Genomic DNA, 16,846 nt, shown 5'->3' with positions numbered 1-16,846 from the left:
AAACTGGGGATATCCTGATCCCTTGTGCTGGTGTGTGTACCTCCTTCACGTCAGCTTATGTGTTGTATGCTGACTGTGGAGATTACACCTCCAAGCTTAACATTATGGTAGCCCCATTACCAATTCCCATTGTGGGGGGGGGGGTTCCCAGCAAAAATTACACTGTTTGTTATGGTTCCTGTTCCTTTAAGAAATTTGAAAAACTCAATTCTGAAACAGAAAATGAGTTTTTTTCTGAATGTACCAGGTTCCTGGCCAATCCCGAGCTCCAGGCTACTCCTGTTTCAACGTGGGCCCCCCAGCTAGTTTATGTTTTATTTAAGGGAAGATTGTTTCAGTGGGCCTACGATGTCTTGGATCATACCAATTTAAAAGAGAGACCACTGGAATTTCTAGCGTTTGTGATCCATAACTGGCTGCGCAAAACCGATTTGCCTAGCCCTTTTGATAAGCTCCTGGCAGCTTGTCAATCAGCTGCTCCTTCTACTGCCTACAAAAATAATCAGCAAGCAGATAATTGTTCTGATAACTTTTCTTCTGCTAAGGCAGTAGGGTCTAAAGCCAAACGTAAACGCTCCAAAAGAAAAGCGTTACAATCAGCGGAGTCGTTGCCCTTGGCGACTGCGCATCAGATCTGTAATGAGACTCCGCCAGTAGCAGATAATGAAATTCAGTCACCATTCAGGGGAGTCAAATGGACCTATGAAACTACTAATGAACTTTCATTGCTAGCCAGGGAAAATAAAAGTTCTTGTTTAAATGAATTATCTGAATATGATTATGAAGATATATTACAGAGTATTGAACAGATCAATTTATTCGTGCAGCAAGGGAAATTTGCATACACTACAGTTCAACACTTGCTACAGGTACTGGAGATCCTTAGGAATAAGAAATCGGCCAATCACCTGCTAAATAACCCAATGTATGTTTCTGCCACTAACACATTTGCAAACTATGATCAGCCGGAATGCTCAGCTGTTAAATATGCATGGGATCCTCCATTTGAGAAAGGAGAGATGGAAGCCCTGGTCTATGAATGGAAGAAAGATGCAAGTTCATTTTGTCAGTTTTACAGTGCAAAAAGTGAAGTAGTATTGAATGCATGCATTAAGTCTGCCTATAACCTAATAAAAACTGGTGTGTGTGGGTATGACTTTGTGGCTCCATTGATCGATGTGTGGAGAATGATTCTGGACGATTTTTATGCGATTCAATCAGTTGATACCAGGGAAGACACACTGTCAAGTGGAGATTGTTCCACTTCCTCAGTTCCTGAGGACTCGCCTGCTTCAGCACCTTTGGCTGATTCAGCGAGTGATTCAGAGTTCCTTTTGTGTGAAATTGAAGTTCCTGTAATTCCACCCTGTACCATGGATAACTCAGTGTTACTTCCCAGTAAGACAGAAATTACTAATACTTCCTTAATCTTGCCCTGCACAAATTTCTCAGCAGAGGACCCAGAGGTCCTGCTGACTTCTGAGTCCAGCCTAGCCAGTACTCATGAGTCTTTGTTCAGTGAAACAGACACCAGAAAAATCTTGCCTGTCTCTGCAAACACTTCTGCAGAAATTACCTGTGTTAATAAAGTTCAACTCCTGTCTGATCCAGCAGATGCCAATAGATGCACTACATCAGTTTCTGAGTCCCAGCAATCCTGTCCAGAAATCTCAGAACCCCAGCATCTGAATTTTCCAATTTCACAATTGAATGGTGATTTAGATGCGCAAACATTGTGTTTTGATCTTCCTGTTTCTACACCTCACTCTAGTTTCATGAATAACTCAGAGCGTCTGCTATGTGAGTCCGAAATCGCAGAATTATTACCGTGTTCAGAAAATGTTCCAGTGAACTTGCCCTGTACCATGAATTGTGCAGTAGATCTCTCCAATGAAACTCAGGTCACAGAATCATTATGCTGTCCAGCAGGTGCTTCCATGGTTTTGCCCTGCAGTGTGGACTGTTCGGTGATCCTGTCCAGTGAAGCTGTGGTCACAGAGTCTTATGCTTCACCCAGTACTTTGGATACTTCAAACCCTCTAGCAGAACAGTCTGAGGCACTGCTTACCTCAGTTGGTGTTGCAGTAATATTCACTTGTCTAGCAGCTGTTTTGGAATTACAGTCTGCTCTAATAAAACTTGATGAATTTCTGCCCAGCGAAGCAGAAGCCATTGAAATATTGTCCTCGTCAGCAAGTGTGTTAGATACCTTGCCCTGTACACAGTCTGATTTAACCAATGTTGTTGAGTCCCTCTCCAGTGTTGTAACAGCCGAGGAACTCCAGCCCTGTCCTCTGAATGTTTCAAAAGTCTTGCCCTGTAACATGGATAATTCTGACTCGCTGGAAAAAATAATAGAAATCTCAGAATTTCAGTCCGGGTTAATGAGTGTTTCTGAAACCCAGCCCTGTATCCTGGAAAATTCTGGTTCTCTGGCCGGTGTGGCAGAAGTTCCTGAGTCCCCTTCCTGTCCAGTGAGTTACTCAGTTTTGCCTAGTTCAGTGGGGATTGCTGCACTACTGACTTGTTTTGCAGCCCTTCATGAGCTCCAATCCAGTGTATTTGATGAGTCTCTGTCTAGTCCAGAAGAAGTTATGGGAACCCTGTCTAGTTCGGTGCATACATCAGAAGATTTGTCCTGTCTTGTAAATGCCCCTGAACATGATTTGTTAATAACTTTGCTGGAATCAGAGACATCTAAGTCTGATCCTGCATTTTTTAGTGAGAATCCAGTAACTGTGAAGTCTAGTCATGATGATTTTTTTTTGCCCAGTCCTGGTTTCGGTCCTACCTTGACTGACTTTGAGGTTTGCAGTTCCTTGACATGCCCAGAAGTCTCTCTTGTGCCGGTGTGCCCAGATGTGCTTCGTATGCCAGAGTGCCCAAGTGTGTCTGTGTTGGCGTGCTCACACGCTTCCCTAGTGGAGACATGTTCTGATGTTGCCGGTTGGCCTGCATGCCCGGAGATGGTTCTGGTCCCTAAAAACCCTGATCTTGATGTTTGTCCTTGTGACCCTGACTCTAGAGTTGCCCTGGGTTCCATAGGGGTTCTTGATGGTTCTCCATGTGAGCCTAAGGGGCGTTCTGACCTGTGGGGATCTCTTTGGAGCTTCCAAGTGTTCTGGGAGATCTCTGAGGAAACTTGTCCTGGTACCTTGGACTGGTTCAACGGTGGGTTTTGTGTTGGTGGGGACAGTTCCGGTGGGCATTGCAAAGGCTTTGGCGTTTTTGGACAGTCCCGGGAAGGCGGTGGGTATCGCTCAGAGAGTTTCTGGGGGATTTTCTCTGGAAGTCGTGGTTCTGATGGGTATCACACTGAGGCTTGTGGTGCTGACGGGCCTGGTTCTGTAGGTTCTGGTTCTGATGGGTCCAGTCTTGTGGGGACTGATTCTGGAATTTGGTCTTGCCGGGCTGTCCCGGTCATCATGAATTATCAGTCAGATTGTTTTGTTGGGAATTTTAGTTTCGAAAAGCGTCTGGTATCCGCTTTTAAGGGGGGGGGGGGGTAATGTTATGATCATGTCTGCAGCGTTTACTGCTGGCTGCAGTGGTATTGTAACCCAAGCAGTTCTGATGTCATTACATGCATTTTCTTGCATAGTTTGGTTTGCACTTAAACTAGTTGCTGATTCCATCTGCAGTCACTCTGAAATTAATGACAGTTTAACATGCTCTTGTGTAAACAAACATTGTCTGCTGCAGTGGAGGGGCAGTCCCTTTCCTGCAGGCTGCATATCATTGTCTGCCTTTTCCTGCTATCAGCCTGTGATTAATTACCATTCACTTGTGTGGGAATCTGCAGGTCTGCTCCCATTGGATGACCTCAGTATAAAGAACTGCTTCCTGCAATGTCTCATGGGCTACCATAGTCTCAGATTCTATCTGTTACTCTGCTCGTGCCCCACCTCGTTCCTGGTCCGTGTGGACTGCGCTGACTCCTGCGAAGGGGTCAGCGAGTCCTCCTAGTTCTGCTCTTGTTCTAGAAGTTGTTACTTGCTTGTCTTGTGTCATATATTGGTTCATCGCCAATATATACGCATACTTGCGCGCATTTTGTTATTTTCCTTGAATTCGTGTTACGTTGATACATCAGTGTCGCTGATATATACGTACACGAACTGTTTATATCCTGTGTTCCGTTAGTCAGCGTTCCAGCACGCTGAGCTAGTTATCCTGTTCCTGGTCCTGTTTGTGGATTGCGTTCATCTCTGCGAAGAGATAGCGAATCCTTCTGAGTCCTGTTCCCTGTATTACTCCAGTCTTAGTCAGAGTTCCTGCTTATGTTATATATCGGTTCATTGCCGATATATACATATGTTAGTCAGACGTTACGAATAGTTTCATTGATGGCTGTAATTGTAATACGCTAGGAAATCATACTTATTGTATATTTATCTGTGTTACGTTCATCTATCTTGATCCTGCTATTTTCTGACTATCCTGTCCTGTCTTTGTGAGGCACGCCATCGCCGCAACGCATTGGCTGCCTCATTCCTGTCTGTCTGGTTTTGGACGCTTGCTGTCGCTAAGTAGCCGCTAGCTAGCAAGCGTTCATTCTGTCTACTTGTTCTGATCTCCTCAGTCCTGGTTTATGCGCTCAGCGCTACTTTGCGCTGAGACGTTATTACGAAAGTGTTGTTTGTGGCTGTTCGAATCTGCACCGGCTCTGTGCACCACAATCTCCTATTGGAGTCAGTCCTCTCCTCCACTAAACTGGGGATATCCTGATCCCTTGTGCTGGTGTGTGTACCTCCTTCACGTCAGCTTATGTGTTGTATGCTGACTGTGGAGATTACACCTCCAAGCTTAACAATATACATATGTTAGTCAGACGTTACAAATAGTTTCATTGATAGCTGTAATTGTAATACGCTAGGAGAACATACTTATTGTATATTTGTCTGTGTTACGTTCATCTATCTTGATCCTGCTTTTTCCTGACTATCCTGTCCTGTCTTTGTGAGGCACGCCATCGCCGCAACGCATTGGCTGCCTCATTCCAGTCTGTGTTATTGTGGACGCTTGCTGTCACTAAGTAGTGGCTAGTTTAGCAAGCGTTCATTCTGTTTACCTGTCCTGATCTCCTCAGTTCTGGTTTATGCGCTCAGCGCTACTTTGCGCTGAGACGTTATAGCGAAAGCATTGTTTGTGGCTGTCAGATCTGCACCGGCTCTGTGCGCCACAATCTCCTGTTGGAGTCAGTCCTCCCCTCCACTATACTAGGGATAGCCTGTTTCCTTGTGCTAGTGTGTGTACCTCCTCCACGTCAGCTCATGCGTTGCATGCTGACTGTGGAGAATACACCACCAAGCCTTACAGTCTGCACTTGCTGTGTTGGTGGCATAATAACTGAACTTGCTGAGTTGGGGGGGCATACCATCTGAACATGCTGAGACATAAGGCTGCATTTGTTAGTAGGCGCTGTCTGCAATTCCTAGGTTCAATGTACTGTTTCTCTACATCATTTTATGTATACTCCGGCTCCCCAGCAGTCTGAAATATTTTGATCCGGCCCTTGACCAAAAAAGTTTGGGGACCCTGGTTTAGATCCATTGCTTGGTCTATAAAAGTAGTGATTTTTGGTCATAGGTTTTTATCATATTATACTGTAAATTTATAAATCCCTTTTCATGTACACATGTAGAGCAATTACACATACCCTTTGCCCAGGTTGGTGCCGTAAAGTTGAAGTAATTGGAATATTCATTAAAGAACAGTAGAAAGACAGTTGTTGCCGTGGCACCACATGCAGCACCATACGACCATCGGTTTGAGTAACTGCTAATAAAGTTCACAGGCCTAAAAAGGCAAAACAAACACCAAGTTACGAGTAATGTGAAACAGTAGCATATGTGTTATTACAGGAATATTAGAGGATTTAGTTTCATTTATATTTTTGTCTTTTTACAGTAACTCCTAAATCTTGGCTGATACATGCCTGTTATACCAACTTGCCCGAGCACTACCAGCACGTTGACCTGCCAACTTGCAGCCAAGTGCTGTAGTGTTTCCGTGGCACTCTGTACCTCCAGTACAAAGAATGCCATGGAGCTTGGCTGCAAGGGGGTGGGGCTGCACACCGGAAGCTTCCAGAGCGAGATTTGAAAGCTAAAGACCAGGAAAGTCAGTATAACTTTTTACCATTTTTATCCATGTAATGTACATTTTCAGCTTTAAGGACCAAAGTAGTACTCCTAGGCTGATTGCTATGTCATTTCCAGATAAAAAGGCCATTACCATCAGGCTAGTGTTTACTTTCAAAACTAACACACCACCTTGTCTACCTCAGCCCAGCACTAAGCATGTATATGTAGCAATTTTGTAAACATAAACTGAGTAGATAGTTAATGTACCCAACAAGAGCTGGATATGTTCCCGGAGCCACACTTTACCTCTGTGTACAAGCATGGCGGTACTGTACATGCACAAGTGCTGCCATGCCTGTGCAGTAAGCCAAAGCTACTAGTTCATGAGCAGCTTTATGCTACTGCACATCCGTGGCCATACTCGCACATGCGTGGCCAAACTCGCACATGTGTGGCCATACTCGCACATGCGTGGCCAAACTCGCACATGTGTGGCCATACTCGCACATGTGTGGCCATACTCGCACATGCGTGGCCATACTCGCACATGCGTGGCCATACTCGCACATGCGTGGCCATACTCGCACATGCGTGGCCATAATCGCACATGTGTAGCCATACTCACACATGCGTAGTACTGCTGTGCTTGTACAAGGAGAGTAGTGCAGTCCTAGCCAGCGGCTTTGGCACCGTGGAGGATGCAGGAAGCCTCTGAACCATCAAGAGAAGAGGTCTCTGTCTATGTGAGTAAGAATTTAACTTTTTTTATACTTACAGGTTCATTTTAAGTAGTGATACTACAAAAGCATAGCTTTTATTCAGCTGTGCACATCTTCAAACCCCACCTTGTGCTTTGTCATATGATTTAAGTATAGGTGTCTGGCAATAACAGTGGCTAGATACAAAAAGGGTAGGAGGGCTGATTAGGGAAACCCCCATACAGGGGCGTACCAATCCACCCTGTGACCCCTGTCATCGCAGGGGGACCCAAAGGCTTTGGGGGCCCTTCCTCCTCCCCCTCCCCAACCACAAGTGCTGCCAATTAGCAAAAAAACCTCCCTGTTCGCTCACAAAAACCATGTGCAGGAGTGAGTGTAATTTTTTTTCACAACAGAACACTCTCTGTTGCCATTCGCTGCCTCCCAATCACGTGACCTGTATAGGGTTCGGGGACCAAGGGGGCCCCATGCTATCATTTTTGCAGGGGGGTCCTATTAAGTCTAGTTATGCCCCTGCCCCCATTGCTCCTGGGCCACACAGTGGCTCAATTAAAGCTACTACACCCCTATATACAATGGATCCGTTTGTCTATTGCTGCTGTTAAATGTTACCTTGTAGAGGCAGAACATTCATGGTGTTCATCATCTGCAGTGGAATAAAACCATTAACAGCTGAGGAGACCTGCAGTAGACAAGACGGTACTTACACGACAATGCCAAATCTCATAGTCAGTGGTATTTTATCTGCAGTTTTCTGATGTTGTGCTCTCCTTTGCAAGAAAGATAATCCAAGTGTAATAAGAACCTGAAAAAGTGCAGAAATAGGTACTTAGTGTAAGATGCATGAAGTGCCATGAAACCAGCTGTCTATCACATTGTTCATTCATCACTGTTGATCAATGGCTGCAAACATTCACATTTTTAGCTTGTAGCTGACAAATACATTTATTTTTGTGAGAAGGGCATTCATTCCTCGAAGCACATTACTTAAAGGGACACTTAAGTAAAAAAAAAAAAAAGAGTTTTACTCACCTGGGGCTTCCAATAGCCCCCTGCAGCTGTCCGGTGCCCTCGCCGTCTCCCTCCGATCCTCCTCGCCTCGCCGGCAGCCACTTCCTGTTTCGGTGACAGGAGCTGACAGGCTGGGGACGCGAGTGATTCTTCGCGTTCCTGGCCACAATAGCGCCATCTATGCTGCTATAGCACATATCATATACCATATAGCAGCATAGAGGGTGCTAATGTGTCTGGGAATGCGAAGAATCGCTCGCGTCCACAGCCTGTCAGCTCCTGTCACCGAAACAGGAAGTTGCTGCCGGTGGGGCCAGGAGGATCGGAGGGAGACGGCGAGGGCACCGGACAGCTTCAGGGGGCTATTGGAAGCCCTAGGTGAGTAAAACTCATTTTTTGTTTGACTTAAGTGTCCCTTTAAAGAAGGCAAACAATTGCATGATGTGTTTAATGTGTATTCATTAAATATAACTGTCATCAAGTTTTGTCTTAGTAAAAGACCAAATATACAACTGCCTCAGTATCAAATAATTTCTTAGTTTAAATAATTTTTTGTTTTTCTGAAAAAGATGTTCAATAAATTAGGCATTTTTTATTTTCATGCAGTTTGTATACTTATGTGAATTAACCCCCTTGGCGGTATGAAAAATACCGGCAGGGGGAAGCGCAGCAGTTTTTTTTAATTTTTTTTTTTTTTAAATCATGTAGCGAGCCCAGGGCTCGCTACATGATAGCCGCTGCTCAGCGGCATCCCCCCGCCCGCTTCGATCGCCTTCGGCGATCTCCGATCAGGAAATCCCGTTCAAAGAACGGGATTTCCTGGAGGGCTTCCCCCGTCGCCATGGTGACGGGGCGGGATGACGTCACCGACGTCATTGGGAGACCCGATCCACCCCTCGGCGCTGCCTGGCACTGATTGGCCAGGCAGCGCACGGGGTCTGGGGGGGGGGGGGCGCGCGCCGCAACGGATAGCGGCGATCGGGCGCGCGGCGGCGGCGGCGATCGGGGTGCTGGCGCAGCTAGCAAAGTGCTAGCTGCGTCCAGCAAAAAAAAAATTTGGTAAATCGGCCCAGCAGGGCCTGAGCGGCACCCTCCGGCGGCTTACCCCGTGTCACACACGGGGTTACCGCTAAGGAGGTTAAAGGACACCTGGCCGGAGGCAAAGCTTCCCAAGGTAAGCACAAAGGTATTTTAATGCTGGATCCACGTACCTCTGTGTGTTGCCCATTTCTCATCTTGTTCTCCCGCTCCCTGTAAAACTCTTTGACAATTTTAGTTTTTGGCTAAAGTCAAATTTACAGACAGGAAAAGGACAGGCGTATGGCTATGTTTCCTCCCCTAAAGGGAGTGAATGGGGTGGCGGAGAATGCTAGGAGGAAACATCACCACAAGCCTGCCTCTTCTTCATGTCTAAAAATTTGACTATAGCCAGTCAAAGACTGGGAGGAACGGACAATATACAGAGGTATGTGAATCCAGCATGAACATACCTCTGTTCTTTGCTTAAAGGGACCCAGAGATCAATAAAATAAAAAAATGTATACATACCTAGGGCTTCCTCCAGCCCCATATGCACAGATCAATCACACGCTGCCATCCTCCGCTGCCTGCAGCTACGAGAACCGAGTCCTGTCACTGATGTGATTGGAACCAGCCTACGCAGGAGAAGTGCACCCTCTACGTATCTCTCCAGCAGCTGCTGGAGAGATACGCAAACAGCGCACTTCTTTTACGCTAGACTGGCTCCGACTGATGGCAGTGAGGGGAGACGGCGGCGTGGGAGCGATCGGAGCTGATGGGGCTGGAGAAGGCCCAGGTATATATAATTTTTTTATTTTAGTAATCTCTGGTACACTCGCAGCTTGCCTTGGGCCAGGTATCCTTTAAATAAATCTATGAACCCAGGCGTTAACAATAATACCCACTTAACATTATCATACTTACTGAAGGAATTAATGAATAATGAACAAAGAGTTCCATGCGTATAGATTTTCGACAAGTAACTTGAGGTCCAGCAGCTGTGTAGTTTGTGATGGTAAAGCTTCAAAAAATATATATAGTAACACTTTTAGACCACACAAATATATTTTAATAAATTAACATTATTAACATTATTTGCAAAAAATCAACAGATTAAAAAAACTGAGACAGAGTGACATGCCTTTATCATTTCAGATAAACATAAAAATCAGTGACACACTGAAAAAAATATGCTGAAAAGTTTGCCAAAACAGATTTCAAAGCAGAAAAAAAAGTCATATGAAGTCCACAGATAATTATGTGGGCTGATGAATTACTGCGGGTCAAGTACACCACAATACCAAGCCTGGAGACAGGAAAGACGAAAGCTTGCTCTGCCAATCACTGCTCACAGTCTATGGAACCACTGGATGCAGAGGAAAGGAAGAGACAGGGGTGGAGTCACAGTCAGTGACATTAGTGGGTGCTTCCTCACAGTGAGGCCTCATGTAATAGAATTGTTGCCCTGCATTTTGATAGACAGCAAACTGAAAAAAAAATGAAATAAAGACCTTTTGTATTTTCATAATTACTTCAGTGTGCTTCATTGCATTCTTTTTTTAGAAAAAATAAGTTGGTATTTTTCTGTTAGCCGGGCGCATCCGGCAGGTGGTGCTAATTGCATTAATAGTTCACGTAAAGTGTTAATGTAACTGATTTGTATTGTGTTTTAACTGGCCGTCTCGCTGCGGCCAAATGTATTGTAAAGAGTGAGTTAATTGAATTAAAATTAAGCTGGCGGCAATGTAACAGATGAAGCCGCCGGCTTCGGCTCTCTCTCCTCCCCTGCCTCTCTCCTATACAATACTGGCAGCCGGCGGGGACATGTGAGTCCCCCCAGAGTCGTTCGTCGCAGCAGGGAATCCTGGTTTCCTTGTGACGAACGACTCTGGAGGGACACTTTTTACAATACATTTGGCCGCAGCGAGACGGCCAGTTAAAACACAATACAAATCGGTTACATTAACACTTTTGTTACATGAAGTATTCATGTAATTAGCACCACCTGCCGGATGCGCCCGGCTAACGGAAAAGTACCAATACGTTTTCTTAGTGTAGAGCATAATTTTATTTTATTTGGTTAAAGGGATTTTTCAAATACTATCTTCAGTTCCCCCACTTGTTTTTTTAATTAGCAAACTAAAAAAAGACAGTTACACGCTGCAATGATTTTCTATGGCCCAGTCACTTTTAGCTATTCTGTTTTTGTCCCTTGTGGAGGAGTCCAGTTGTGTGCATTTTTTTGTACAGGACAAAATCGTTTACAATAAAAGTCAATAGGAACCCAGGACTGCATTTTGTGTCCATTTTAACTGAAGCCCAGATTATAAAGTTCCTGTCAGGAACATCCTGTTACACACCATCTTGGATGTCTTTCACACGATATATGCTTTGTTGGAATGAAGTAGTTTATTGTGCATTTTACACTGGGCCAAATGTACATCTAATATGTATGCACACATGTATTTTACATTTTTTGTAAAATACATGTATGCAAACACATTTCAAAAGCATTTTAAGTTGACCTAGTAAAGTACACTGATGAATTCTGCTGTACCTTGGAAATACACTGTACACCAGTAGCATTACAATGTAAATATACAAAAGAACGTTGTCTCGAATAATCCAGTATGTACACCCACTGCACTCCACATTACTAGAGGTCACAGAAGCTTATCAAACCCGTAAGAAGATAAGGATTTGTCACCTTCAAGTATAAAAGAATTCAGTGACACAACAATTCAGCTTTAAATACAAGTGATAGGTAGAGATCTCAGACCAGCTACAGCATGACAGCATACATGCTATATATTTTATTACCAAATGTAGGGGAAAAAAAGTTTTACAGTTCGCTTCTACAAATAACACGAATGATGAGAAGAGTTACTCCTGAGACACATCATTGCCTTACTGGCTTAGACTCTGTGAAAGAAAGTCCACCCCATCTGTTGATTATTTCTGGTGTACTTTCTCGCTTTCAGAATATGGAGGTTTCATTCTCCACACACTGCCACTGAATGGAGGAGCTGTGGATCACCTACACAAGTGTTGGGGCTGCTTCACACGGCAAGTGCTTTTCTAAGCAACAGTGATTTTAAACATTCTTACTAATGTAATGCTACTGTATATGTGTGTGTTCTCGCTTAAATTATGTGATTTTTTTAAACATTCACCCATAGAATTACATTACATAGTTACATAGTTACTTGGATTCAAAAAAGACATATGTCCATCGAGTTCAACCAGAGAACAAAGTACAACACCAGCCTGCTCCCTCACATATCCCTGTTGATCCAGAGGAAAGCAAAAAACCCTTACAAGGCATGGTCCTATTAGCCCCAAAAGGGAAAAAAATCCTTCCCGACTCCAGATGGCAATCAGATAAAATCCCTGGATCAACATCATTGGGCATTAGCAAATCGCTTTTCAAATCACTGGAGCTTAGAAAAGCGCTTTTGATGTGGGCCAGCCCTTAGGTAACAGAGCATTTTCTCCCTCTCCTAATAGGGCTATACATTTACAATACTACCAGTTCTAGGAGTTTTACAATGACCTGTGTCTTTGTACAGGCCTGGTTATAAAAACCCCTATTTATACTAGTGCAGTAAAAATTATAATTAGCAACCAGAGACTTAGGTGTCAATTCATCAAAGGCTGTTCGAAAAATACGTTTAGTAATTTACCGAAGCCCATTGTCAGCAACAGCAGAAGAGTATGAGTTGTCTGTGTTGTTACATGCTGTTCTCCATCCAGAGACAGCACTACAATAGTAAGAGGCACCCGACATCCCTTTAGAATGTACATGTTTGTTTTACTGCCTCTGCTTGCTCTAAATCTGTCTATTAGTCTCCATTAGTCTTTCTTAACATTTGATTTAATTGCCACAGTTTAGAAGAGCTTTCAGGAGACTTTAAACTTGCCCTGCTTAGGTAATTTCCCCACTAACTTCTCTGCATCTGCAAACAGGAACCTAAGAGGTTAAACTGCTGAAGGGCAGCAGGGGAAATCTGTTTTGTTACAATCTCTCTTTGCTTGCTGCCTGGGGGGTAGAAAAGCTAGACCCACCTGAGAAGCTTGCACAACCTATCAAAATCTGTTCATCCAGACTTGCAGGAGACAGGGGCTGTTTCTATTGGCTTCTGCTCCTGTCAGTCACAGGTAATCCATCTCTGCTGTGAGTTCTGTGAGTCCCGTACTGATTCCAACAAAGGAGAACTGCCGGTAATGGAACTGTGTTTTACCGCATGCTGTAACCTTGATGAATTGACATTTATTGACATTTGTTGAGGTGTTTACCGCACAAGTCGGTAATTTACCTCACTGCTCAGTAATTTCAGCTTTTCGTGTGGTAATAGCCTTGATGAATTGACATTTTCAGATGCTGTAATGCTTGATGAACTTATGCCTGACTCTGAAAAAGAATGGGATTTACAGTAAATTGTGAAGGAACAAAGACTTGGCATACACTACACAATGGCCTCAATTCTGGTAGCTATGTGAGGTAAATATTTTTGGTAGGTAAAATACCTCATTAGGTATTTACCTCTTTATATAGCAATTCTGAAAGATTTTTCTCCATTTCTGAACATGAGGTAATAAAACATGAGGTAAATGCATAAAGTGAGGTAAAACATGAGGTATTCCAGTGGTAAGCATGCAGTAAGTAAATAATAGTAGTCTTTACTTGTCTTCCATAAGTTAGGATTTGGATTTGTCTTCAATAAGTTTGGAAGATTTTTTTTTTGGAGGGGGGGGGGGGGGGGAACCTGTATTTGATTATGTAGCAACCTATGAAAAGTATAATTATAGACATCCCTTATTAAAAAAAATAAATAAATAAAATAAAAATCAGAAAATGATGGGAATGACACTAAGACAGCAATAGGAACTCCACTAAAGACCGCAAAATGCATTCAAATTGACTTTACCTCCAGGTACAGGCAGGTTTTAAACTGATCAGTAAATTATGTGCTAACATGCCCCCTAATTTCCATTAGAATAGCTATTTTTGGTAAATTACCTCATGGATTACCTCATAATTTACCTCATGAGGTAAAACATGACCAAAACCTACCAGAATTGCTAAATGTCATTACCTCATGAGGTAAATTACCTCACATGAGGTAATTTGTTTGATAACCCTACCAGAATTGAGGCCATATATTAGATATTAAATTATATATAAACATTGAATCTAGTGGAAATTGATAAACAATATGGCAATATTGTGTTTGAAATTATATACATACATATATGCGTGCGTGTGTGTGTCATGTCCATTCTTTGCCTGAGTGATGCCATCAAGAGGGCAGCCCAGAGTCACGATATATCAGTGACATTTGCATAGTTTAGTTCAAAGCTAGCTGCTGCTGAAATCATTTCTAATATCCACTGGTTCAATGCAGTAGATCAAATACATGATTTGCATCTGGAAGATATCGATGTACTAGTGATGGTTATTGAAATGCTAATAACTCCAAGGCATTGCTAATTTCATACAAATTGATGCAGCTTGGAAATTAACCAATCGAATGCAGATTGGTCCAATTTCAATTAGCATTAATTTTGCATCAACTTGAAATAGCAGTCATGTGATTGCAGTCATGTGCAGTGCCTGTGGTAAAAATACCTTCTAATAAATCCAGGACGTATTAGAAGAAACTTGAAAGCCTCAGAGGAAGCACAACTCAGCGCGGAACGGTCATCAGGCACCCTGGTGCCCGAACCCACTGTCCACCACAGCTCTCCTCCGATCTCCACGGTATACTAGTTTGCTTGCCACAAATACTACATGATGCATGACATTTTTTTTGCCATAGCTTTTTGTATGCATTTGGACAAATAAACAGCAAACTATTTTTGCAGCAGTGCCAGGTTGCCTTTTGTCTTTTTCCACAAGAAACTTGCTATGCATATCTGTGCAGGAGGGGTGGCTGCAACTGCATGGTTGATAATTCCATGCAATTTTACACACCGTGCAATTTTACATCAGATAGATGGGCCTATAGATAATTTCTGTCCGATCTGATTTCCCATTGTTTTTCTGATCAATTTATATAGAAGTGGTCAGAAAATCAATAAAAAAATCAGATCGGATCTTTCAGAAATGATCCATGGACACAGCTATCTGATGGGAAATTGCATGGTGTGTACCAGGCATAAGAAATCCTCACACTGGTGAGGGCTGCAAACTCTTGCCACATGAAAGACATTTTCTTTTTTAAATCCAGTCCATGTTTGCTGAACACAGACTCTCTAATGCTGTTCAACCTTAGTAAACCTGGGCCTCTGGCTTTGTCACTGAAGCCACTCCGTGTCTTTTGGCTGTACAGAAATGGCACTTTTACTGGCCCGATGAAGTGGGCTTGTACCCATGAAACACATTACTTGTGCTAATAAAAATCTACTTTAACCTATCTCATTAGTGTCATGGGAGAAGTAAGTGACCTCCACTTTTTCTATTTTTAGTTTGCTTTAGACAAAGTTGTATCTATCCTGGGCACCTCTTCACCCTTGTTTGTTACTGTGACTTACTCCAGTATATATGTTTCTCTCCTATTTATGTTGAGCGCAGAGTTTCACATTAAAGTGGAAAATCAGGCAAAGCCAAAATCAAAGCATCAGCCACAAAATCTCTATAAAACATTTTTTATAGCAGTGAGTGTTGCAAGTATTAAAATGTCTGAAAGATTGTGTTGCTATCTTTGTTCTTCTTACTTTATTTACTGGTGGTTGAGTTACTATGTAAAGAAAACATTTTAGATGAAGGGGCATTTTAAGATCCAGGAGAAAAAAATAGTTAAATATCAGCAGACAGCAGCTTAACACTGCCAGGGACTGTTTGGCAAAGAGAGCAAACTGGATAAAAGGAATATGTCATTACATGCCACTTAAACATTACCAGTTTATGTCTTCATAAAAGTTACTACAGTGAAAAAACAAATATTGCACATTACTCTAGGGGTTATAAAATGACTGCTATTCTCACACAATGTAACATCTGGAGAGGATCCAGCAATCGAATTAAACACGTCAGTACAGAAGTCATACACTAATTCAGGAACAATGGTTATTTGCAGAACCTTAAAAAAAAAACAAAAAAAAAACAACGAGATTTTAGTATTTAACCAGAGACCTAATAATAAATTAGGACTTTATCATAAGAGCAGAGGCCACAGCGTACGGGGGTAAATTTTGGGACGACCAATGAACCTCCCAGGTGTCTCCTCAATCTAAAATGTGTTTCTTAGGGCCATTACGCAAAAGGTGAAAGACTGCTCAAACCTCAGTATATTGACAGTGCAGGAACTGGGCTGCATAGGCCTAGAAGCTATATACAATGAAGGTATGCTTCGCACAATGTCCAGTCAATCTCAAAATAGCTTTAGTAAATCAAGCATAAATTCAAACTCAATTATGCTGACATGTTTCGGATGCATAGCATAGGTTTGTGGTGAAAGGTGTGTTCCTTATAAAGTAAGCAACCACACTCTCACCAGCAAAAGCTCATAATCCCACCCAGAGAGGGAGGGGTGAACATAAAAAGGAGGAAATGTCTCCTCTAACGAATACAATTAAGTCACAATGTAATAAGACATATGAGAAATTGACCTAAATGCAGCAAATCTAAAATCAGTACTAAGTATTATGCAAAAACACAAGAAAAATAAACAGGAAAAAAGGAGAACACACAGAAGACAATGAACCAAATGGTGACCTACTGTATATGGACTAAACAGGTAGGGTAAGATGGCCATGCTGAGGTCCCATCTTGCATTCAGGCCATCGGGAGATTATGTCCCCAACTGAAAATTCAAATATAAAAAGCCTCACGGGTGAGGAGTCGTTTGTAAATGTCATAACAATTAATTACCTCAATACTAATCATCTAGGCACCGCTGAGCTATGCATGAGAGAAACACCTGTTACTCATTCCCTAGTGTAAGGTTACCGTACGGTATTAACCACTTGAGGACCGTGGGCTTTACTTCCCTTAAAGGGATACTGTAG

The 16,846-nt window shown here is 42.8% G+C and overlaps 1 protein-coding gene across 1 annotated transcript in view; it reads right to left on the bottom strand.

The window, feature by feature from the left end:
• LOC137561320 (stimulated by retinoic acid gene 6 protein-like) overlaps positions 1–16,846 on the bottom strand; it is an 87,536-nt gene that overhangs the window by 49,774 nt on the left and 20,916 nt on the right. The window contains exons 2-4 of the mRNA XM_068272598.1: positions 9,761–9,857; positions 7,513–7,610; positions 5,660–5,799 (exon numbers count right to left, since the gene is read on the bottom strand). Of these exons, the coding sequence (XP_068128699.1) occupies positions 5,660–5,799; positions 7,513–7,610; positions 9,761–9,857 (335 nt within the window). The remainder of the gene's footprint in view (positions 1–5,659; positions 5,800–7,512; positions 7,611–9,760; positions 9,858–16,846) is intronic.

The sequence above is a fragment of the Hyperolius riggenbachi genome, chromosome 3 (assembly GCF_040937935.1).
Source record: "Hyperolius riggenbachi isolate aHypRig1 chromosome 3, aHypRig1.pri, whole genome shotgun sequence".
NCBI classification, from domain to species: Eukaryota; Metazoa; Chordata; class Amphibia; order Anura; family Hyperoliidae; genus Hyperolius; species Hyperolius riggenbachi.
Note: the sequence above shows the minus strand (reverse complement) of the source record. Positions and strands in the feature narration are given on the sequence as shown.